At 38.5% G+C, this 26,070-nt stretch overlaps 1 protein-coding gene across 7 annotated transcripts in view; it reads right to left on the bottom strand.

Annotated features, from left to right (window-relative positions):
• The window catches only part of OCRL (OCRL inositol polyphosphate-5-phosphatase), a 62,482-nt gene that overhangs the window by 16,570 nt on the left and 19,842 nt on the right, over positions 1–26,070 (bottom strand). For all 7 annotated transcript variants that reach the window (XM_072817396.1, XM_072817397.1, XM_072817395.1 and 4 more), the window contains 14 exons: positions 18,336–18,446; positions 17,634–17,720; positions 16,857–16,977; positions 16,606–16,767; positions 15,333–15,434; positions 14,442–14,556; positions 13,033–13,149; positions 12,741–12,928; positions 10,423–10,534; positions 8,964–9,073; positions 7,146–7,281; positions 1,605–1,715; positions 798–963; positions 300–535 (listed from right to left, as the gene is read on the bottom strand). In XM_072817396.1, the coding sequence (XP_072673497.1) occupies positions 300–535; positions 798–963; positions 1,605–1,715; positions 7,146–7,281; positions 8,964–9,073; positions 10,423–10,534; positions 12,741–12,928; positions 13,033–13,149; positions 14,442–14,556; positions 15,333–15,434; positions 16,606–16,767; positions 16,857–16,945 (1,644 nt within the window). In that variant the 5' untranslated portion in view covers positions 16,946–16,977; positions 17,634–17,720; positions 18,336–18,446. The remainder of the gene's footprint in view (positions 1–299; positions 536–797; positions 964–1,604; positions 1,716–7,145; positions 7,282–8,963; positions 9,074–10,422; positions 10,535–12,740; positions 12,929–13,032; positions 13,150–14,441; positions 14,557–15,332; positions 15,435–16,605; positions 16,768–16,856; positions 16,978–17,633; positions 17,721–18,335; positions 18,447–26,070) is intronic.

Consider the following 26,070-nt stretch of genomic DNA (forward strand, 5'->3'; position numbering starts at 1 on the left):
AGTATGAAGAGCATAACAAATAAGCATTAGACCTTTGAGAAGGGAGCCTTTAATTCAGTGAACTTAGTATTATATATTATATTCCTGACAACAGCCAATTACAGATCACTCTCCTCTTTCCTTTTAGGCTTAATCTAATGAAAGTAATGCTAGAGTAAAGCAACATTCTTGCTATTATTCACCTGACAATTCCCCCCACCCTGACAAAAGAGAAAAAAGCACAGAGACAATGAGGACATTCCTTAAGTATTGTGAAAATTACATCCAGAGGAGGTTCCATGTCTTAGGATGTTTCTTACCAAGTCTATGAGTTTGGTGACGGGAACTTCTCTGATCGGTCTTTTCATTCGGCACAAGGCCTCCAAGGATGTACCAAAACAACTTGGGAGGTAATTTCCACTAATGGTCAAGAAGTAATCTTTGCCTCGGTCCAGGTGAAGGACTAGAATATCTTCAATCTTATCTTCCCCTGAATTCAGGATGGTCACAGAGTCTTTACTGACATACACATCAAGGGAAATGTCCACTGTCTCATCTGAAATGTAAGAAATGACACATGGTAACAGAAACTTCTGGTGGAAAAGGAAAAGGGAGAGAAGCACCAACAGAAGTAGTGTCCTCTAAAAATCACCAAGTGATGGAAGAGAGACTGGACACACAAAAGATATCTCCCCAATATAATGACAGTGAAGGTAAGAGACATGTGGTTAGAAAACAAGAAGTTAAAAAAGGGAGGGATGGGAGTCATGGGGAGATGGAACGTTGCAAGCAGAGACAATGGTAAAGGGACAACTCACTTGGCTCCAAGTAGCCCTCAAAAGGTTCAGCCCGAAGCCATGGCTTGCAGTACTGGCTGTCATTAAGTTTAGGGATGAAAGAAAAATGGCAGGGAACCTGTCCATTGTTGCTGATCTGGAACTTCTCCTTTTGTAGTTGCCGAAACTTCACATTCTCAAACACAAACTGGGGAATAACAGACAGACACAAACATGCATCACTAGTAGGGGAGGTATGTCAGTTGGATTATTCCATAGAGAATATGAATAAAGAATAAGGTAATTATTAACCAGGTGTGCAATTGCTATATGCATTCACCAACTGAGCCAGCTGTACACCATGCCCTTTCATTTATTACTGTATTCACACCAGCAGAGACGGAATTTGGCAGCTCTTGCTACTTCTCTGACTGTTCCTGAGATCCTAAGAGGGTAACTGAACCTTAGGGTTCAGGACATTCATCCCATGACCAAGTCCTAGTTCCTGAAATATGAATTAACCAGCAAGTCTGAAATATTAAATAAGAGCTGCTAACATCTGAGGGCTTTGTATCAGGAGCTGTTTTAAGAGCTTCACATATATTAACTCATGTAATCCTCACAACCACCCCTTTAACCAGAAAAGGACACTGTGGCTCTGAGAGAGTCAGACATGTACCTGTGATCACACATCTACTAAATGACAGTGCTGGAATCAGAATGGAGGCAGTCTGACTTCAGCACACATGGTTTTTACCATTTTGTTGTGCTGCCTCCTCTAACAAACATGATTTCCCCTGTACTAAACATGATGGCCAGTAAATGGGGAAGCCATGTATTTTTGCTCACCTCCCTCCTGCTGAGTTCTAAGGAAGGAAGGAAGTCATTTTCCATCCTGTCCATAATGCGTACAATATCCTCAAACACTTTCCGATACCTCCGTTCATCCACAACCTTCACCTGAAAGAAAACAAACCCTCTTTTCAGTCTTATATGTTCCTAGCTCATCTTTTTTTGAGATTACCTAACAATTTAAAATGGGTTGTTACAACAGTCATTTAAAATAAACTGTGGTGTAAATAACATCCTCAAATACTCTCTTAAATATCATTCCATACATAACTTTTACCTCAAAGAAAACAGATCCTTATTTTAGTCTTGTGTGCTCTCAGCCTGAATCTCTAAGAGTCTAACAATTTTTAAAATGTCACTAAAACAAATATAAATTAAAGTAAATATTACAGCATTACTCACTTTATGGTAAAGGTAAGGTTAATTGGGTAACATCCTGGGAAAGTTAAACCTCTGTGCTAGCTTGGCAGTCATATTTGGGAAGAATATTATCTTGATCCAATGTTAAGTTATTTAGTGGTGGGGGAAATGTGACAATTGTGGTAAAAATTATTTCCTGCATTGCACAAAGTAAGTGTCAAAACATACCTGATACCATTTCTAACACTGAACACAAAGCATTGAAACAGCAGAAAAAAATGATTAAAGTATTAAATTCTATTAGCTGCTATGCATAATGCCAAAAATCATAATGTCAATGCACAGATTATATAATGATAAAAGCATGTTAGTAAATAGATCCTGTGGCCATTTTAGAAAACAGCCAATACAAAATGCCCTAGATTAGAGTAAAAGTATGACAACGGACAAATCATTTCAACTAATAGATCAAAAACATCTCCCATCTGACACAGCACTTTCAGCTTCCCGATATAGCTGTGGTTTTTTCACTATTAAAGCTTCATACAGATCAATGCAAAAAAAGGGTCATAATTAACATAGCATTTTAACTTATTGAAATCCCAGTTTCTTTTGTGAAAAGGAAACTTCACAAATTCAATGCCAAAAGAAAAGGACTGATGCATTTAGAAGAGGTTGTAAATCAAATGTGGAAAATAAGAGTATCAAAGCTGAGCCAAATATCTCAAAGATTGGAAAGGTTTTTACATATCTAAACCATAATGCCTGGAGAACTGAGAAGTAAGCAATCACTAGTGTCATGAGAGTCTATACTATAGTGTTAGGTTATAAGAAGAATTTTATACTTTCAAGTATTTTTATAAAATTTTGCAACTTGTGGGACGCCTGGGTGGCTCAGCAGTTGAGTGTCTGCCTTTGGCTCAGGTAGTGATCCTGGAGTCCCGGGATCAAGTCCCACATTGGGCTTCCTGCATGGAGCCTGCTTCTCCCTCTGCCTATGTCTCTGCCCCTCTCTCTCTGTGTCTCTCATGAATAAATAAATAAAATTTTTAAAAAATTTTGCAACTTGTGTTTTTTTTTTTTTAAGATTTTTTGGGACTCCTGGGTGGCTCAGGAGGTTGAGCATCTGCCTTTGGCTCGGAGATGATCCCTGGGTCCCAAGATCAAGTCCTGCATCGGGCTCTCTGCAAGGAGCCTGCTTCTCTCCCTGCCTGTGTCTCTGCCTCTCTGTTTCTAATGAATAAATAAATAAAATCTTTAAAAAAATAGATTTTTTATTTATTCATGAGAGATGCAGAGAGATAGAGAGGCAGAGACACAGGTAGAGGGAGAAGCAGGCTCCATGCAGGGAGCCCGACATGGAACTCGATCCCAGGTCTCCAGGATCACACCCTGGGCTGAAGGCGGTGCTAAACTGCTAAGCCACCCAGGCTGCCCAAGAACTTGTGTTTTCATAAAGTATTTTACATGTGTCATCTTTTCACAAGAACCTGCAAAGCTACCAAAGCTACCAACGATTTCTTCTGATTGTTGAAAATATCAAGATACAAATAGATCAACTAAGTTGCTCACTGCCACAGTTAATACCAGAAGTTGTATCTGGACCTCTAGTACAAGATCCAAAATACCAGGTACACAACAGGATTAATTCAAGTAGGCAATACAGATGACTTGGCCTACTGCATTTTTTAAAAGCTCTCTAGGCAATTTCTATGTCTACCAAAGTCTGAGAACCAATGCAACAGATCCTATTATCAAGTACTGGGGTGGAAACTCTATCTCAGCTTAATCTCAGCCACCCCACAGAAAGTCTTCTAAAGTTAATTGGCCATTGAACATTTGGTCTCTTTTTTAACAGTCACTGATGACAATGGTGGTAAAAATATAATGTGGTTTTTAAAACCTCTAATCATAGCATGCCAAAGAGACCAAAATATGGGGTGGTTACTCAATAAACTCAAAGCCTTTTCTCAATGGATTATCAAGATCACACTCCTTAATGGTACATCAAGGATAATGAAGGGGAAAAACACCATAGAATGTCACTACCTGATATAACCCTTTAAAAAAGGAAATTACCAACAAAATTAGTATTTAAAAATGAGCTAGATGATCAATGAACTAGATCTTTTTTTAATGAGCTAGATATTTATGTAATAACATGGATAGTTCTCCAAGCCACACCACTGAATTTTTTTTAAAAATGCAAGCTGCAGACCAATACATACAGTACGAGACCATTTATAATATATGCACCAAAACACAGAACAATACTCTAATGTGTATGGCGCAACAGAAAAGCATATGCAAAAGTCTAGAACTGTGTTGTTCATGATAATAGCCAGAAGCCACATAATGTACATTTAAATTTACACTACTTCAAATTAAATAGAAAATTCAGCTCTCTTGGATACACTAGCCACACTTCAAGTGATTAAGAGCCACCTAAAGCTAGTAGTATTATACTGGACAGGACAGACCTATAACATTTCCATCATCACAGAAAGACCTATTCCTATTGGACTGTTGGTCTAGAGAGACATAAATTCATAACGGTAGTCGGCCTGGCTGGGAAGTAGGGGTTTGGGACAAAGGTGGGAGTGGGGGACAGAACAGGGATTAAAGAACTCCAGCCTTATCTGTAGATTTTGCTTACATTTTTATTTTAAAGAAGCAATTTTGAATTCCTAAGGAATTTAAATAGTATTAAAAACTAGAAAGGTAGACCTTTATCAAAGATATACAAAAATACACAGGAAACATGAAAATTTTTTAAATATCCTGCTAGGAGCTCTAGATTAATATGTAATATTACAAACATTCCAAGGTTCTGAAAAGAAATACAAACAAAAAAGCCAAGCATAGCTGATTAAACCAAAATGGTTAGTGTCTGGGGAAAGACATCCTTTTAAAAATGGATTAAGAGAACTCAAATGAAGAATACAGGGCAGCCCGCCAGTACAAATGAGAAATTAGGTGGGCTAAAATTAGTATCTAAAGGTTTATCTAGCCTATAAGTTCTTTGGATCTTATAGAGGCATTATAAGGTTGGTGGAAAGAACCTCAATAGGCTTAGGAGTTATTCAAGATTTGAATCTAAGCTCTCCTTCTAGTTGAATGCTTGTAAAGAAGTTATTTAAACTCATTGGTTTTCCATTTGCTCATCTGTTAAATGAGAAATATTTAACCCAAAGCACTGCTGCAAGGAGTAAATGAGATGTGTATAAATTCTCTATCACCATCTCTGGTACATACTAGCTATTATTTGAGAAACAGTATTATTTACAATTCTTTTAAAATTTCAAAATGGACAAAAGTCATGATTGCCTCGGTAAAATTTAGATTGTATTCTAAGACTAAGACCTACTTTTGTAAATAAAGGAAATACCCCAAAGTCATCCCCCTTTAAGACAGGAATAGCACAAGATATATCGGCGAAAATCTATCTGAAAAGCCAAAAGAATCAACACATACACCTAATACGTTCTTTGCATGTCTTACCTCATTAATCCTCATAAGTGGTACCATTGTCATCCCCATTTTATAGAGGAGGAAACTGAAGCACGGGGCTGTTACATAAATTTCCCATGGTTACATAGTTAGAAAGTGGTTGAACTGGGATGCAAGCAGTCTATCAAGTCCACCTTATTAAGCACTATATAGATTCTGACAGATTACATGACTGTTGGTCTGGAAAATCTACACAAAATAATCTAAATGGGGGATCCCTGGGTGGTTCAGCGGTTTAGTGCCTGCCTTCAGGCCAGGGTGTAATCCTGGAGTCCCAAGATCAAGTCCTGTGTTGGGCTCCCTGCATGGAGCCTGCTTCTCCCTCTGCCTGCGTCTCTGCCTCTCTCTCTCTCTCTCTCTCTCATGAATAAATAAAATCTTTAAAAAAAACCAAAATAATCTGAATATACTAGCTGTAATAAATCAATAAGATCCCAAGACATAACCTGCATACTATTAACATACTATTAATATGTAGCTAGAATATACAATGTGAAAACGAAAACTACTCACAACAGACACATAAAAATTCAGTAACTGGCCATCAATCCAGCCCAGGATGAAACAAAGTTAAAGAAAAATTTAAAACTTGTACTCTCGGGGGCACCTGGGTGGCACAGTCGGTTGTGTCTGACTCTTGGTTTTGGTTCTGGTCAGGATCTGAGATTGAGCCCCACATCAAGCTCCACACACTCAGTGTGAGATCTGCTTGGGATTCTCTCTCCCTCTCCTTCTGCCCCTCCTGCTCATGTGTGCACGTGCTCTCTCTCTCTAAAATAAATAAATCTTAAAATAAATTTTAAACTTATGCTCCAGGACAGGAAAATTTCACTAAAATTACGGCTAACAACATGCCTTTTTATTTTTTTAAAGCTTTTATTTATTCATGAAAGACAGAAAGGGAGAGGCAGAGACATAAGCAGAGGAAGAAGCAGGCTCCCTATGGGGAGCCCAATGTGAGACTCAATACCATGACCCTAGGATCATGATTTGAGCTAAAGGCAGATGCCCAACCACTGAGCCACCCAGGCACCCCAACAGCATGCCTTTTAAGGTAAGATACAGATTTGGTTGTATGTTCATCAGTCTATGCCTTTACTCCTGCTGTCCCCACCCCTCCACCTGAAACCTCTCTCCCAGAGCTTCCCCTCCTTACTATTTATCTAATGAGAGGCTACTCATTCTTTAAAACCTAGCTTCTAGGGGCACCTGGGTGGCTCAGTGGTTGAGCATCTTCCTTTGGCTCAGGTTGTAATCCTGGAGTCCTGGGATTGAATCCCATGTTCAGGCTCCCCGCAGGGAGTCTGCTTGTCCCTCTGCCTATGTCTTTGCCTCTCTCTCTGTGCCCCTCATGAATAAATAAAATCTTTTAAAAAATTAAAAATAAAAAAAGTAAAACCTAGCTTCTAATTATTCCTTATGTATAACAACTTTAGTAGGCTAAGGTTACCACCCAGCCATTATGCAACATGAGAAACATCTGTGTCATTAAAAGGCTTAGCACATTAAGAACCATATGGACAGCGTTTGGGAGGTTTCTCATTTCTCAATGTTGCAAATGATTATTTGGTTATGGTAACATTTATGGCTCAGTGAACTACTGATCTGAGTCTAAATGATGTTCTAAGAATACTTAACACACAAATAAATGAACAAACAAGTGTTTACCCCAATATGGAAGAGGGCGCTAACAGGCTTGTGGTCACTGGTTTTTAGTTCCATGTGACTCCGGTAATGAAGCTGATTAACATTTGTTCCTCTCCAAAGAATCCGGTCACACCAGGCTGGAACCCGACATTTCCCACTGCAAATAAAGAAAGGAAGTATAAAGGGAACATACCATACAAGAATGTAATACCTACCATACTGATTCAGACTGGGTTAGGCTATCTTTTATATGCTTCTCCTTCCCTAATGATTCCAACTATAATATTCCCTACTATATTTAAGAAAGGATCTGTGTCTGCTTGTTTGCCACTGAATTCCCAACCCCTAGCACATTATCTTGGGCAAAGTAGGTGCTCAATGAATAGATATCTAATGAATGAATAAACAATGCTCCCAAAATTAGCATTACATCTTTAACAACATTGCCCCAGGGAAAATATAATAGCCCCTTCTTAAAATATCCTCAGAAGGTCAGGATTGTATTCAGCACACTTTGCTCAATGAACTGCAATGACATTTCACAACAGACAGACAACTAATAAATAATCTAAATATCCAGGCAGCCTGGGTGGCTCAGCGGTTTAGTGCCTGCCTTCAGCCCAGGGTGTGATCCTGGAGACCTGGTATCAAGCCCCATGTCAGGCTCCCTGCTTCTCCCTCTGCCTATGTCTCTGCCTCTCTTTGTGTGTCTCTCATGAATAAATAAATAAATAAATCTTTTTAAAAAATCTAAAAATCCAATCCTATATTCCTAGACTGGGCTTAATTTCTGGAAATAATAATAGAGATTTCTCCTTTACACCTGGACTTTCATGACCAGTCTAGCTTCTTTAAATAGAGATGAACTAACATTTAAACAGCATGCAAATCTGAACATATAACAGCCCATAGATTACTAAGGTAGGGTAAAAAGCCTATTCATCATTCTATTAAAATAAGCAATACCCTGTACACCTGATCCAGAAGGTGACACAAATAAGTTCTTATCAGTAGCTCTTCAAGTGACTCTCAAGTCAGGTGATGGAAGAAACAAGGTGAAGTGTACAAGATATATCAGTGTCATTTTTCACTTGCTGGCCAACCAGCTCCCTCAGGCATAGGGACACAGACTCCTCTCCACCCCCACCCCAGTGCTCCGAGTCTAAAGAAGTTGAACATGCCCAGAGATTTTCTTTCTCTTTCAAGCTTCTGGGCTCAACCAGCTAGGACACCATAGGAAACAAGAGATAGTAGGTACAAGACTGTTACTAGGAACATACTGACAGGGGTGCTTTACTAGGGGTAATTAAGAAATCAAAGCCCCCCACCCTTAGAGAGTGGTTCTTAGCTTTCTCTGGCAGTTGAGAGGTTGGGCCCAGGCATCAGTATTTTTTAAGAGTCCCCCAAGAGATTCTAATGTGTAGTTAGGATTGAGAACCACTGTGCTGGAAGAACCTTTCTTGGATCACTTTCTGGTGTTCTGAGTTAAAGAGTTGCAAAGCAATTTGGAAAAAACAATCAGAACAGGATAATTGGTAAGGAAATAGGGATGGGATCAGGAAAGTAAAAACCTAAGTAAGTCTATTGAGATGATAGAAATAAGGCATTGCAGGCAGTCCATAAAACTTCAGTATAATTAATCACATAAGTAATACTTTCTTAAGATAAGCTCACCTTTAGTACACATGAATTAAAAACTCTTCTGTAATAGCACTGAGCCATTAAGTTTATGTCTCCTTCTAGCATGACTGAAAAAATTCCTAGCCCTTTACCAACACAGAGGGAAAGAAATAAGACCAGGCCTGAATCCACTCCAGAAGGAGGTTTTTGTTACTTTACCTGGAATCCCATCGGTCTGTTTTAGAATCATATTTATAAGTGGGGATAAACTTGATTTCACCTTCAGTGAAGTCAACAAAAGCTTTTTTCTGTGTGCGCTGAATATTTAGCTAGAGATAGAAAGAAGCATCATGTAAGCAGGGTAACACCATCTTAATACAAGTGATAATCAAGTTGATCAGCCATTTCTAACTATCTAGTTCCATAGCTTTTGCAAATGTCAGAATACATAAATAAAATCTCCGTACCTTATGAATTAAAATCTTGCCATTCCCAAGGCATCTAACTCATTCACAGATAGGATGCTCATTATAAGCACACTGCTAATTTTTTATTGCTAATAGTCATTGGGTAAAATGGAAAAATGAAATATGAATAATTGTACATTCTCCAAATTTGGGCAGAAATCATCGAGCACAATTTTAATTAAAAAAAAAACAACACACAAATGTTGAATGGATAATTCCAAAAGCCAAATTCAGTGAATTATTACGGATCGTTCTGAAAGTTATGCTCACTCAAATACTTTGCTAAAATTACCTAAACTCAGAATTTATTGCAACTGTACCCCCTTTGGAAGCATGACAGAAGAAGAAATGAAAAGAAATCCACCAGCCAACCTCAATATGAAGAAAGATACAGCCAAAAAAGGCTCACTATGAAAAACCATTCTAGTGCAAAACTCCTAAATTTTTACCATGTCTGAAGGTCAAAAAGGCTTACATAAGGATTTAAAGACATTAAAATCAAGTTGAAACATTTTCTTCCCTTAAGAAGCATTCACTTTTAGCAACTAGTATGCACAAGCTGAAGTAAAAATTCAAGTCATGTGCCAGGTTCCAAAGCAAATTTACAGAAAACTAGGTTCCTGAATATCAAGTTTTATATAAATGTTACCTAATCAATGCTTTCCCCACAGGTTTTAACATCTATAAGCCATATATCCCCAACTTCTTAATCAGTTCCCATTAGGCCACAGTCTGTGTTATTTGCCCCACACTTCTCTTCTGTTCTTCCCAATCCCCTCCCAGGGCCTCCCTCTGTTACCTTCATCCACACTGCTGCTAAGCCTGCCAAGTAATCACAGAGCAACTTTCCCTGTTCCATCTGCCAAACCACATCAACATAGCTGAAGGCCCACTTCCTCCAGGAAGTATTCTCCAATTAACCCCACCCATTCTCCAATTTATTGGATATAGATCTCTGGAACCTTCTTGAAAAAGACAATGAATAAATATTATATTTACTTTTTATCTCCCCTATTTCTATACAAGCACTTAATAAAAGCACTACAAACCTTGTGGGTATTCGCTGCATCACCAGTCACACTGTTTTCCCAGGACAATGAGACCTTTCCATCTATTCCTAGAGTAAGACACAGCTCCCACACACATATTTCATAAACCTAACAATTTTATCTGCTATCTAGGAAAGTACCTATAACATGAAATTTACTCACCTGGTCAAATTTCAAGAGTCTCTGAAGGTCATTCTTGTTAATAAGACTCTTTACTTCATTGGCATCAGGCATGCAAAGTCTATAGTTCAAATCTCCCAACCAGATGACAACACTGAAAAATCAAGAAAAACATGAACAAAGTAGCAATAATTAGCATAAAAAGTCAATCAGGGAAAATGGAGAGAAGAGAACTAGGTATATTATTGATAACGATTTATTTATCACTGAGACAAGGGGTTTAAGCTGTAATTTACCCTTCAGAGGGAAGTACTATCAACACATGAGAAAGACTAGGGATTACCAAATAGGTGGGAAGATAGGCACTCCATACATAAAGAACAAAGACAGGGAAATACAGCATATGTGTGGGATTCAGAAGCTAAGGAGTTAATTGCCTAAAAGAAGCATGTAGTTTATTTGCTGAACTAGTGCCAAAATTTTGTCTGGCTGCCTGCCAGGTCTCCAGGGGAAGAGAATCTGAACATTTTCTGCCTCTTTGAGCCCAGACATTCTGCAGGCTCTCTAATAAGGTCCGTGTGGTCTGAGTGACAGCTCTTCCCAGTCAGGACCCTAGCAAGCCAAACTAGGTCCACAGCTCTCTACTATAGCCAATCTCCCTACCCCTGTCCCAGATCCACAGTCCAAGTCCCAGGCAGGAAGGAGACTGGCTTGCCCCAGGATTCTTAGGCTCCCAATCAAAGCAACAGGCCCCTAGATGTCTTGAGAACCCCCATAGGGAAGACCCTGAAATTACTACACTAAAAGGGTTTCTCCTTGTGAGCTCTCTCAAGTTTTGAATGGGTCTCTTTGCTCATTTTAACTGCAACACGAAATTTCTGGAATTCTGAGGAAACAAATTTAAGGAATTTCAGGGCAACTTTATGACCATTAATGTCAAGGCCTTGACTTTGCTACCATGAAAGAGAATTGTACATGATCCTAATTGTTGAGACAATATGGTAACAGGCCAATATTACTACCCTTCCATACTCTTTCCTCAATTACCCTACTCTACTGATTCTAATATTCTAAACTATCTTTTGTTTTCCTACTAATTGTCATCTCAAACCACTCTCAGAATTTCAATTATGAGTATTAATTTCTTGACAACTAATCATTTTCTTCCACCCAACCCATCCCTCAACTGATTTCTGCTTCTATCCTTATTAAGTCCTATTCTCCATGAACCTTTCATATTATTCTATTGATCCATCATTGTCTAAATCTCCATTGCCCCTATTATTAATGACAGCCACTAAAAAGAATATAGATATATATAATATATATACATAATATATACACTAATATATGTAATATAGTACACACACACACACACACACGCACAGGCTTGAAAAGAGATCCACAATAGGATAATATAGTCCTATATAGTAAAGTGCATGTGTTTGTATGCATATAGAGAAAGGTCTAGAACAGCACTATTCAAAGGAAATAAAAAGCACATCACAAACGTAATTTTAAATTTTTTAGTAGGTACATTTAAAAAGTAAAAGAAACAAGTGAAAATCACTTTAATGATAAATTTCATTTAACTCAATATATCCAGATTATCATTTCAACATGTAATCAATATTGAAAAGCTGAGATATTTTAATTTTCCCACCAAGTCTCTGAAATCCAATGCACAGTTTATGTTTATAGCACATCTCAATTTGGACTAGCTACTTTTTTAAAAAAAAAGATTTTATTTATTTATTCATGATAGTCACACAGAGAGAGAGAGAGAGAGAGAGAGAGAGAGAGAGGCAGAGACATAGGCAGAGGGAGAAGCAGGCTCCACGCAGGGAGCTCGACGTGGTATTCGATACCGGGTCTCCAGGATCGCGCCCTGGGCCAAAGGCAGGCGCTAAACTGCTGCGCCACCCAGGGATCCCCTACTTTCAAGTATCCAATAGCCACCTATGGCTACTAACTGTTACATTGGACAGCATAGTTCCAGGATACACAGAGAACTAACAGGTTCCTTTGAGGGACTGGCTGGGGAGAGCAGAGTAATTTCTACATTTATCTTTTATTATGTTTACAATGAACATTTCTATTTTATAATAAAAAAACAATAAAACCGACTCCAGTTGACAGGCACCTCCAGCATTACTCTCTGGTGCCCACTAAGAGAACTTATCTTACCTCCGATAACAAATCTGATTTCTCTGCCTCAAGGAATCCGCTATTCCCCCAAAACCCTCTTTGTGACCACAATCCTTAAATGGTAATCCTTCACTCTTCACAGTTCTATAATTTCCTATTTAATCTCTTCTCAACCCCACTATTCAAAGGCCAAAGGAGAGTTAACCACTCACTCATGTTTCATGATGTTCAGCTGTGGGAGGGTCTGATTTGGGACCACAAAACTCATGCGTGCACAGATGTCCTTATAATCTTGATTCCTTCTCTCAAAGTCCTCCACATGGGCAGCCAGGTGGGAATTGACAATGCAAAAGGTAGTGTTGTGAAACACAAATCTCACTGCTACCCCACCTTTGTTTCCCTGTTAGCAAGAGTAATTATTCACGGTTAGTACAAAGATGCAACTAGCAGTTGAACTTCACATGGACATAAATAATAAACAAGCTCATTTCCAAAGTAACTTGCCATTTTCCCCATGATTCCAGTGCCAACTGTTTCTGTAGCAACATCGCGGATATATCGCCACTGGTCCTTTCTGGCAAATATGAGAAGCATCATCCCAACAAGGCGGACTAGTTGAACCTATGAGTTTCAGGGAGTTAGAAAAGGTTCATGTTAATACCACTCTTTGCCACACATCTAATCCCACAACTAATTTTCCACCAAGAAGATATTAATAAGGTTCAAATCTGAGTCCAAATTCTCTAATTTCCTAGTGGACCCTATACAAAGGAAATAAAATCTCTCTGGGGAAGCTCTTATCTGACTCTGACCAGTAGAAGTTAAAAGTCTTTGGGGACAAGTTCTACACTCAGCTTTAGGATCCATTATTTTAATCACGTCTTTTTTTTTAATTTTTTTTTTAATTTTTATTTATTTATGATAGTCACAGAGAGAGAGAGAGAGGGGCAGAGACACAGGCAGAGGGAGAAGCAGGCTCCATGCACCGGGAGCCCGATGTGGGATTCGATCCCAGGTCTCCAGGATCGCGCCCTGGGCCAAAGGCAGGCGCCAAACTGCTGCGCCACCCAGGGATCCCAATTATTTTAATCACGTCTAAACCTACCAGGATATACTACCTCTATCCCAGCTTGCTCCTTTTGCCTTTCCTTCCTAGTTTCTGATTTCCAATTTCTCAAGAAATTAAAATTTATAAAATAGCAATCTTTTTTTAACTTTGACTATTTTAAGTCTGAGAACTAGAGCTAGAAATATGTCTGAAATATGTGTTAGTCAGGGACCTTTATGAGAGTAACACCTTCAGGATTTTTATTACCCATATCCACTGTTAGAAGAAGTAGATGAAAATTATTCAGATGACTGCTTTTAATGGGCTTACTACGGTAGCCATGTAATTAAAATAACTCTTCTGGAAACTTCTATCACATGCTTTCTAAAGACCAGCAAACTGGCCCACCTTACTAAAGTCAACCCTACTTTTAATTTAAAACAAATTTTAGAACTCATTTAAATTCTACAATACTTCTTGCTTATTCTACAGCATACCCTATGCACCCACATGCTTCAAACTGCTTTTCCATAAAGCATCTCATTCTGACCATGTCAGTGAACAATTCCAATCTTAAACTCTTAATGTTACCTTACAAGTAATTATTTTAAGCTAATTGTCATTCTGAGAGTAAAATTTTTTTCTCCTAAAAGCTACCTAAGCAATGAAAATATAGGATCAGAAAGCTCAGGAAAATTTTTTTTCTAGAAAATAGGTATAAAGGATTAGTCTGGCCTATTGCAGTATTACACACAGGGAAGAAGTCAATTAAACCATTCTTTTGGAATAAGTTCTAGATAACAAAATAACTTCTAGTGAGTTCTATTTAGGTGTCTATTTAAAAAGATAATTAAATGCAGCTTACTTTCTTATACTTGGCTTTGGAATGCAAACTCCTCTCCACAGCCATGGACCACTCTTGTTCTTTCACAGATTCAAAGTAGAAAAAGGCTTCCGTGCTCAAGTCTAGCTCTTGGAATCTGCAAAAAAGCAAAACAAGAAAATGTGAGATCTATACATATCCCATAATTACCTCTGACTACCTCCCATTTTCAGAGACATTAGGTGAAAAGGAAATGGAAAAAGAGATAAAATTTTATAGAACTGCTCTATTGACCCAGATGATCAGTAAGGACAAGCAGGTGTCTTATTTAAAAGACCTTCTATAAGTATATGCACATGTTATGCAAAATAAATCTTTAAAAAGTGGGGGAGAGGCACCTGGGTGGTTCAGTCAGTTGAGAGGCTAAATCTTGATTTTGGCTCAGGTCATCATCTCAGGGTCCTGGGATCCCTGCTCAGTGGACAGCCAATTCAAACATTTTTCCTCTCCCTGCCCCTCCCCCTACTCAGGCACTCTCATTATCTCTCAAATAAATAAATCTTTTAAAAAAGCATATGCACAGACTATGCAAAACATAAACAAAAAAAAAACAAATAAAAAACCTCCACAAATGATAACAGTGGAGCTTTTTTAATATATCCTAGGAACAGTCACTGTTGCAATTGACCTCAAGTCTCAGTTTGTATTAAGAATGCAGTTTTCTTTGCATTTTGAGAGGACTAGATGTTTCTTTTCACCATTTCAGGTATCATTCCTTTCTTACCTCACAAATTTGATCCACAAGTAAATTCTCACATATAGTCTTACAGTGGCTTTTTACCAAATAGATAAAAAAGAAAAAAAGGAGGGCAAAATGTCATATAAACTAATACCAAACATACAGCCAAAGGAAATTCCAGATGTATTCTTTACCCAATGCAGTAGATATCAGGAGGATTTGAATCACAGTTCAGCCAAGGTTCCAACTCACTATCTGGAGACTGGCCATTCACATTCCACGTTCCAACAAAAAATCTAATACACAATACCAAAAAACTATTTTAAAATGAAGCTCAAGTATGAACCAATGAAGTTCTCTCTTCACTTTTATACAAGGGTATGTTCACAATAAGCCAACATAATTTCTCAAAATGTTTTGCTATGCACATAAGAAAAACCACTTGCATGTAGAACACAAAGGCAGTAGGCTTATTCTCTAAATTTTACATTAGGTGAATCCACAAAAAGGACCAAGTCTCCATTCAAAAAATACAAAGTTGATGGTTCCACCCAAACTTATACTTGAAGGGAGAGCTTGTAGATGGGAAAAAGGTATCTTCATGCTGTAAATATACCTAATGTGGATAACTGTTCCATAAGGAGCTATAGTTGAATCCAAAAACTCATTTCCTGAAGGATTACAAGGACATCTGTGTAGGAAATTCTGTTGAGGTAGATATAGTATTAAGGGGGAAAGCAGAAGGGAAAACTCATAATTGTCTTAACTGTTTACATACAAAAATAAGCATCATGGGGAATATAAGGAACTACAGGTTTTAACATAGAGATATAATTACAATTGAATTAGAACAAATGAGGCATAATGGGATAGCAAGCAGATGGGGCTGGAATCTTAGACTATTAAGGGTACATGCTGTTCACAAATAACAAAGAGAAGTGTTGCTGCTTTGCACACCGGAATATGCGCCATGCCACACCGCACACACCTGGTCCAGAAAAGATGCAAGAAGTAAAGGTGAAATGAAAAATATGATACAAAGAATCTAAGATCTCTCAATCAAGAGGACTGGGTAAAATTTTCTGTACTAAGTCAGTTAAGCTAGTGGTAATGGCAGACATTAATCTTCCAATATTAGTAAAAAAAATTCAGCAGACCAGAAAGATAAACACACTTGCTTAAGGAATGTGCTAGGAGACAATTCTCTAATCCATGTGAGCTTGATTTAGTTCTGAGTGGCTAGTACCATTAGTAGACACAGTATCATTAGTAGATAGAAAATCCAAGGGAAATTGTAGCATTTGCATTATGTTGAATATGTATATTATTGACCAATATAGAGACAGGGGCTTGAGCTAGTTGACCATTCCTATTATTAAGCTTTGATTCTTAATTAAGCTAATTAAATACCTTGAATAACAAATGGCCATTGTTTGCCATACCTCAGTAGGTAGAAAAGAGACTAACCTGAAAGTCTGAATGTTGACATACTCTTTCTCTCGCTTTGCCAGGATATGTTTGATGAGACCCTCCCGCTGCCCAGCCTGGGTATTTGGTACAAAGAGCTTTCTCATGGTGTTGGTCACTTTGGGTTGTTCCTTGTTAGAACCTTCTTTGTCACGTGGAAGCCTAGCAAATAAATGAGAATTTCAAAAGTGAAACTGCCTTATAATAAAAAGGTCTCCAAAATGAGAAATATGTTTTGACATAGGACTTACATTCTGTTCACTGAAGGGGGTGGGGGCGGGGGTTCCCGATGAATTGCTGTAGGATGATTTTGTGAAATAATTTTCTTGTCCAAATTCATAGATGAAAAATTATCCTCAAATCCAAGAAGCCCTAAAGTACACATAACCCAGAGTCGAAGGGGGAAAAATAAAAATAATATTCAACTTATTCAAGATAGACAGAGCTTTACTTTGATCAGTGGTTTTATTTGATCACTATTTGCTCAATGGCATTACCAAATATAAGGATATCCTGAAGGACTTGACATATTAACTAGAACAATAGCAAGTTACATAAATTCGTAATCTGAATAATAACAGCTAACATTTATTGAAAACTTAGCATAATGACTGATAATAAGGGATTTTATCATTATCTCTTTTAATCATCACAAAGACCCCACAAGGCCAGCATTATTAAAAAATCTTCCCAAGTTACAGAAAAAGACATGGAAGCTCAGCATTGTTGAGTAAATTGACCAAGGTCATACATAACTAGCAAGTTGTAGAATTGGGGTTTAAACCCAAGCAGTTAGGCCCTGGAGCCTGCAATTTTTACCACACTGCTAAGCAGGCTCCTGAGGAGCTAACATGCCACAGAAATGATCAGAAATGAACAGTAGTCAGTGGGCATGGACTCAGTAAAACCACTTAACAGGAGAAGGTGTCTAGGATTGACATTAATCCATTTTATCTTATCTGTCTAGATAAAATCTATTTACTCTTCAATGATCATAGCAACCAGGCAAAAGAGAATCGTCCCAGTACCTGAAAAAACAGGTTTGTCCTTAGTGTCTAATTTCTGGTACCAGCTAGATGAGTCCTTTTGCTCTGGAACAAGAAGTTGTGACTGAGCTAGAGAGATAAGAGTCATTGTCAGAAACAGGGGAGCCCTTCACTGAATGGAATTTACCATAACCAAAATTCACTCAGCACTCCTCAAATGCAGGGGCCAGCAGCATTCTTTCTTTTTTTTTAAGATTTTATTTATTTATTCATGATAGTCACACAGAGAGAGAGAGAGAGGCAGAGACACAGGCAGAGGGAGAAGCAGGCTTCATGCACCGGGAGCCCGATGTGGGATTCAATCCCAGGTCTCCAGGATCGCGCCCTGGGCCAAAGGCAGGCGCCAAACCGCTGCGCCACCCAGGGATCCCCCAGGAGCATTCTTGAATATAAAGGAAGAGACTAAGAAAATGAGGGCAACTCTGGGATCATCTGGGATCATATAGTCTTCAGTAAGTTGTCCATGCATGACACTGAAGATTCTGGAAAATGGCTCAGTGTCCTTATAGCTGAGTAGACTTGTTTCCTAACCTAATCCTGGGTTCATTCCTGAAGGCAGAAAGTTCAGCACCGAAGACTGAAGGGGTAATGTACTTTGTTAATGGCTGCTTGCCTCTGTGTCAGCATGTCAGCATTTCACTGCCACTCAAAGAACAGAAAGAAAACTGCTGAGTCTTGAGTTACCTTCCTGAGCAGCAAGGACCTCTGAGAGGAACTTCAAGCAGTGTTCCTCATCAGGAATTTCAAAGCACCGCTCTCTGATCCGGTCCCCCTGAATCCGAATTTTGCAGCCACCTAAAAAGAAGTGAAATTCACACACATATATCTATGGAATACATACTTTCTTGGGGTCATACTCTCAACTTATCAGTTTAACAGGAAAAGGTCCAGATCACAAATATTCTAAGATCTCTAATGTAGGAAATACGTCTACAGGATCAGGGGATTTGGTGTGGGGGTGGTGGAGGACACAATACAGGGAGAAAAATCTAAAGGGCTGATGAACTGGGTCAAGGAGCTGCCCAATTAGAGTGGTATGATACATACTAAAATCAGTGTTCCTATGTTCTGATATCTTTCTCCAATGTCAATGTAGGGACTAAATTCTAACAAAAAGGCAATTCCCCAACCATCATCCTCCCATCTCCTAGCTGGATATTCCTACCATTTCAAATCCAGATCACATAGTAAGAGTATCTGAAGCATAAAGGAAATAAAGAAAACAAGATGGTTTGCTCCTAGGTACAGACTGTATGTAAGCAATTGAATTTACAAACTAATTTAAAAAGAAAAGAATGGTGGGATTGTTTTGAGTTATTCTAAAAAGAAGCATCTATACCTCATTACCTCAAGTAAAAAATGCATGTCTTGGAAAAATGTACAAAAGCAATATAACGACCTATGATCAGGAGTGGTCTGGTTCAAGCACAGCCAATTGGAAAACAGTGGAATTAGCAGCAAAGTGATCTAGGACTTTAGTTTGTTATGTATATAACATACTGTATTCCTTTTTCTGATGCCCTAGTTATGATTTGTATCAATCATCTGGATATGGTGATCCAGGAAACCTACATACTTGTTTACATTCTTTTTTTTTTTACCGACTTAGTACCTATATTGCTTTCTCATGCCCCTGGAAACCATAAGCTCCTTGAGAGCAAGAGCAAGAGGCAGGCTGCACATACAGGTAATCCAACACAATACTTTTGATGATCTCCCAGAGTTGTCTGGGACTGAAGGGCTTCTCAGGACTTGGGACTTTCAAAGCTAAGACTGGAAAGTCCCAGGCAAACCAGGATGGTTGGTGACTTTACTGGTGACAATGCTGTCAGACTTCACAGACAGAAGGCATTTAATAGGCGACTGCTGAACCGGACTCCCTCACACTTGAAATGACAAAGAGATGAGAAAATGAAATGAAAATCCTAATTTCTTATTGTGGAAATCAACTTCTGAATCTCTCTTCGTCCTTTGCATTTCCTTATGTTTCTACCTTCACAGATTTAATGATTAGAAGAAAAGAGATAAAAAAAATAGAGAAAAATATGAAAAATACGGCACTCAGGTAGATCACAGATAAGAAAATTAGTGAGGGAGAAGAAAAAACGAAGGGCATAAATAAAGGCTGTCAATTATCACAGCCTTGAAGATACAGGGAAAACCTCCTTCATGGTACAAGTAGTCTTCCCTTTCTCAGATAACTTACATTAAAAAGAAAAGAAAAGATCAGTTTCTGATAGAAACTTAAACAAGAACACATATTCTCTTTCTCCCACAATCCTTGAAAGATATATTTTAGCAAATATAAAAAATACACTGACTCATTTAAAGGAAAATTCCAGAAATTGCTTACAAAATAACACTGGATGTTCTCTCACCATGCTGTGTGGGAAAGAGGACAAATTACTCCATGACCCAACTTTCTACTATTCTTCCTTCCAAAACCCCCTAGCCTCTTTGTGATCAGCAAACACTCCTATATCCTCAAACTTCTCTGATCATTCCCTGCATCTCTCAGTAATTGTCAACTATGAGTGTATTAGAATTATCAGAGGCATTTTTAGGAAATAGACATTTGGGTCCCACCCCAGCCCAATAAAGCAAAATCTCAGGGGGTGAGGCCCAAGTACTGGTAATTTTTAAAATACTCCGCAGGTGATTCTAATGTGCATCCAAACTGAAAATCAAAAAGCCACCTGTCAAGTGGCTGGTCCCTGGATGCTGTTTATGGTCTCTCACACCCGATGGAACTGAAGACTGGTGTCCTTATTTGTCCTAATGCCATCTCCAGACCATTCTCTTCTCCTCCCTCAGGACAAATCCTTTCTCCTTTTAGGTTCATCCATTGGGCTATACTGGCTTCTTCCCTTCCCTCCTTCCATGAGATCATGTACCATCTTCCCTAAAACTTCTGAATCCAGGATTCTATACCTGACTCATAAGACTTCCTCTCCACTCAAACTCTTGCCTTAAATTTGGGTCCCTTCCAAATTAGCACAGAAAACACAGTCAACATCTTAAACTTCCTCATCCAATGACCCTGCCCCACCATCTCAGCCACTAAGACCTGCAATCCCTACTGGGATTCCCTTAGATATACCCTGAACCTTTTCATCACAGAAACACCATCACCTCATAAATCTCTAATCCAAATATCCCACTCTGACTTGTTACTTCCAGCTTATTTTCCCATATGGGAACCTCCAGCCCATTGATCCCTCTACTTTCTCAGTATCCATTTGCTCACTCCTGCTTTCACTTCATATTTTGTCAAACAGATGTCATCATTAAACTCTGCTGCAAAAGCCCAGAAGTGCCTTATCACCCTACCATTCCTCCACAGTGCCTACCTGGTTAACTTTCAACCCTCAGAAATCCAGCTTACTCCAGAGGGAGTACACACACATACACACACACACACACACACCTATTATTATAAACTGATTATAAACTTCAATTGGGCCCTCTATGATAGAAAGTCATCTAAGTTTCTACAGTCAACTAGTCTCCCACTACTATCTGGAACAACCATTTCCCATCTCCTCATTTATCCTCAATTTTTGGATCTCTCTTCTCAAATCCTCTCATTCCAAGTGGATTGTTTCACTTCATGCTTCAGAAAAAATGGAAGCCATCACATGGAAACCTACCTGTATTTGTTCTCAACTTCTCCTTTCCCTTTTGATATAAGGAAGAGGAGTCCTTCTATGAAAGGCCACCACCTCTTTGACTTATAACCCCTCCGATTATTTCAGGAATCTTAAAATCATAATCATTCCCTAGACACCTCCTTTCAGTATCTTTAACCTCTCCTTTTCACAGACTCCTTCCCATTAGCATTAAATTAAATTGTGGTCTAAATCTTCCCTATTTTAGGGGTACCTAGGTGGCTGAGTCAGTTAAGTTGTTGCCTTCAGCTTGGGTCATGATCCCAGGGTCCTTGGCTTGAGCCCAACATCAGGCTCCCTGCTCAACAGGGAGTCTGTTTCTCCTTCTCCCTCTGCCCCTCCACCCACTTGTGTGTTCACTCACTCTCTTTCTCTCTCTCAAATAAAAAATAAATAATAAATCTTCCCTATTTAAAAACAAAAAACCTTCCTAGATCCCATATTTCCTTCCAACTCCAGTCCATCTCTACATACCCCTCCACGGTAAAGCTTTTTTAAGAAAAACAGTCACTACTTACCTCCTATTTCTCTCGTTAATCTATTCCAACATGACTTGGCTCCCATAACCCTTCTAAAATATCTTTGTTTTGGGATCCCTGGGTGGCACAGCGGTTTAGCGCCTGCCTTTGGCCCAGGGCGCGATCCTGGAGACACGGGATCGAATCCCACATCAGGCTCCCGGTGCGTGGAGCCTGCTTCTCCCTCTGCCTATGTCTCTGCCTCTCTCTCTGTGTGTGTGACTATCATAAATAAATTTTTAAAAAAAACTGTTTAAAATATCTTTGTTTTTTAAATTTTTTAAAATATTTATTTATTTATTATTTATGCTAGACATAGAGAGAGAGAAAGGCAGAGACACAGGAGGAGGGAGAAGCAGGTTCCATGCCAGGAGCCTGACGCAGGACTCGATCCTGGGACTCCAGGATCGTGCCCTGGGCCAAAGGCAGGCGCTAAACCACTGAGCCACCCAGGGATCCCCTGTTTTTTAAAATTTTTAAAAAGATTTTATTTATTTATCCATTTGAGACACAGAGAGGTGCAGAGAGAGAGGCAGAGACACAAGCAGAAGGAGAAGCAGGCTCCATGCAGGGAGCCCAACCTGAGACTCGATCCCAGGTCTCCAGGATCACGCCGTGGGCTGAAGGTGGCGCTAAACCGCTGAGCCACCTGGGATGCCCTAAAATATCTTTGTTAAGGTCACCAATAACCTCCAAGTTGCTAAATCCAATGGATCCTCTTCAGTCATCTTAGACCTATCAGCAGAAATCAATTGTTGACCACTTCTTGAATAATCTTTCCTGAAAGCTTCTATGATACTGTACTTATTTAGTTTGCCTCTCTCTTTGATCACTAATTTTTTAGTGCCCTTTGAGGTATCTTCTCCTCTAGCTAACCTTTAAAAAGCAGGGTTCCTTACAATTCAATCTAAAACCTTTTACTCACTTGGTATCAGCATTGTCCAATATGGTAACCAATAACCATACGTGCCTAATGAGTACTTGAAATGTGACTAGTGTGACTAAAGAAGTGAACTTCTAATTTTATTTCTAATTAACTTAAACAGGCACATGGAACTAGTAACTACCATATCTGATGCCACAGCTCTATTTTCTTTTTTTAAAATATTTTATTTATTTATTCATAAGAGAGCAGCTGAGACACAGGCAGATGGAGAAGCAGGCTCCCTGCAGGGAGCCTGATGTGTGGCTGGATCCCCAGACATGGGATCCAAGATCATGCCCTGAGCCAAAGGCAGACACTCAACTGCTGAGCCACCCAGGGGCCCCAGCACAGCTCTATTTTCAATCACTTCATTTTTCATGGTTTCAAATACCATCTATGCGCTAGTGGCCCAGACTTTTCTTCTGAGTTTCAAATGCATACATTCAACTGCCAATTTATTATCTACATTCAAATGTCTCAAAGCAATCTCAAACTAAACATAGCCAAAACTGAATTCATGACTCCTTCAAAGGAAAACTCATTCTTCCTGCAATGTTCTTATTTTTGCAAATAGTACCATCATCCACATTCATGCCAGTAACCTAAGATTCACCTCTGACACTTCTCTTAAACTCACTCTCATGTCTAAACCAATCCATTGATTTAACCTACAAAAACATTTATCAAATCTATCCATTTCTCTCCATTTATACTGCCACCATACTCCTATTCTCTAGCTTAAACATTAAAAAAAAATATTTATTTATATTATAGAGAATGAGAGAGAGTGTGTGCACAAGCTGGGGGGAGGCAGAGGGAGAGAGAGAGAATCTCCAGCAGACTCCCCACTGAGCCCACAGGCTATGCAGCCAGATCCTGCTACCCTGAGATCACAACCTGAGCCAAAATCAAGGGTTAGACACCCAACTGACTGAGCCACTTCGATGCCCCCCTAGCTTAAACTTCTGACAGCCTCCTAACTGGCTTCCATGCAAATGATGACATCCTGGTATAAAATCCTTCATATTCTTCCCATTTTTTAAATGTAAAAATCGAAGTTCCTTAACATGGCTTATAAGATCCCACTGGATCTGGCCTTAGCCCATCCTAACTTGATGCCTAAGCTTTGTTCCAACCACCCTGACCTTCTTTCATTTCAAAGAAAGTACCAACATCTTTACCCAATTTGGGATCTTTATACATGTGTTTCCTTTTACCCGGCATAGTTTTCTCTCCCCCCATTTTTACCTCTCTCTTACTTAGCCCCTCTGGTCTCAATTTAAATGTCACTTAAAGAGGCCTTCCCTGACCACCATCTTACAAACTGTATTTCTCTTTGATAGCATTTACCAAAACTGCAATTATGTAAGAATCTATGCCTATCCGTTCAAAGCCTGTTTACTGAACTGATTCATGATGTAACATGACTACATTGCTTTCTGATATATGCCTAGAGCCTAGCACAGTGCCTAGTATATAAAAAGTATTTATATTTTATAGTATTAATTAATGGATTATAGACATCTAGTACCAAACAGCACAGAAGCAAGAACAAAAGCAGGAGCATCAATCTTATTTATGTTGTTCTCTACTGATTCTGCAGCACTTAGAACAGTCCCGGCAAACAAGGCACTCAACAAATCCTTGTTAAGTAATGAATAAATAATGAAGGATTTAATATTAGGAAATTAGTATAATACATTCTATCAACAGGTCAAATAAGGAATAATAATATAACCATCTCTATAAATAGTGCAAAGACATCTAATAAAATTGAATATACATTTATGATTTTAAAAACCACACAAATTAGAAATAAATGCAGTTTCTGAATATGGTTCTTAAAATACTCTACCAAATCAACAAGCAATCATGTCCTCAACAATGAAGCATCACCTGAGGCATTCTTACTGAAAATAGGAGCTAAACAAGGATTATCATCAATATTTAATACTGGTCTTAAAATTCTCATTGGTATAATGAAACATGAAACAAAATTAACAGTTATAGGTACTAGAAAGGGACAAAATTATTATTTGCAGATGACTAGGGCTGTCTATCAAAACCAAAAAACAAACAGCACCCCCAAAATTTAAAAATATAATTCTATAAAGTGGCTGGATAAAAGATAAATATCTAAAACTCAAGGACTATGAGTAAGTTAGTAGACCATGTTCCTTGACAGTGTCTTAATTTTATAAAGGCCTTAATTTGGCACATACCTATGGTGAAATATTAGTCATTAAAAATTATGTTTTTAGGGACGCCTGGGTGGCTCAGCGGTTAAGCACATCTGCCTTAGGCTCAGGGTGTGATCCTGGAATCCCAGGATCGAGTCCCACATTGGGCTCCCTGCATGGAGCCTACTTCTCCCTCTGCCTTTCTCTGTGTCTCTCATGAATAAATAAATAAAATCTCTTAAAAATCATGTTTTTAAATAATTTTAAATTACATGGAAAAAGGTCACAATATAATGTTAAATGAAAATATAGCACAAAAGTTACATATAAAGATTCCAAACATATAAAAATATAAATAAAAGACTTGAAGGAGATATGTAATAATGTTAACTACAGTAGTGGTCTCTAGATTACAGGAGCTTAATTTTAATTTGATACTTCAAACTTTTCTCAATTTTCCAAATTATATATAATGAAGATATATTTATTACATCAATAATCAGAAAAAAAATTTAATGTTTAATATCAAGATCCACACAAAAGAAAACACATATTTACATTAAAATCAGGCCTGCCTAGCAAACCCAGGGCCTTCCTCCTGCAACATATCATGTGCTTTAAAGGTTTATGTATGAAAAAAAAAGGTTTATGTATGAAGCCCCAGGATCCAGATAAAATCTGGTTTCACTGCAACCATTACTAAATGGGGAGAAATAACAAAGGATTGTATTCAAGTGGCTACTCAACTATTAACCTGCTATGATCCAGTAACTCAAACTCTGGCCAATTTCTATGTAGTAGAGACCAATAGAACTAATGCCATAAATAGGTGTTTATAAGAGAAAAGGCACAGCTCAGTTTAACTTTTCGGCTCTGGATCAAATATCCATTTCTAGAGCAAGAACAGGACATTTTGGCATCTTATTTCGACAGCAATGTCAGTCACCACTGAACTGCTGGGGCTCAAATTCTGCTTTTTCAGTGCTGTTTCTGCCTTCTTTCTAAGCACAGTAAGACATAGATAATAGCAAGTTATTTGCTCTCTTGGATACCTGCACAAGGCAGCAGCTGGGTTTATTTAGCTTTTCAGAATCAACCCTTAAGACTTCAAGAATCCATGAGCAAAGA

The sequence above is a fragment of the Canis lupus genome, chromosome X, assembly GCF_048164855.1.
Source record: "Canis lupus baileyi chromosome X, mCanLup2.hap1, whole genome shotgun sequence".
NCBI classification, from domain to species: Eukaryota; Metazoa; Chordata; class Mammalia; order Carnivora; family Canidae; genus Canis; species Canis lupus.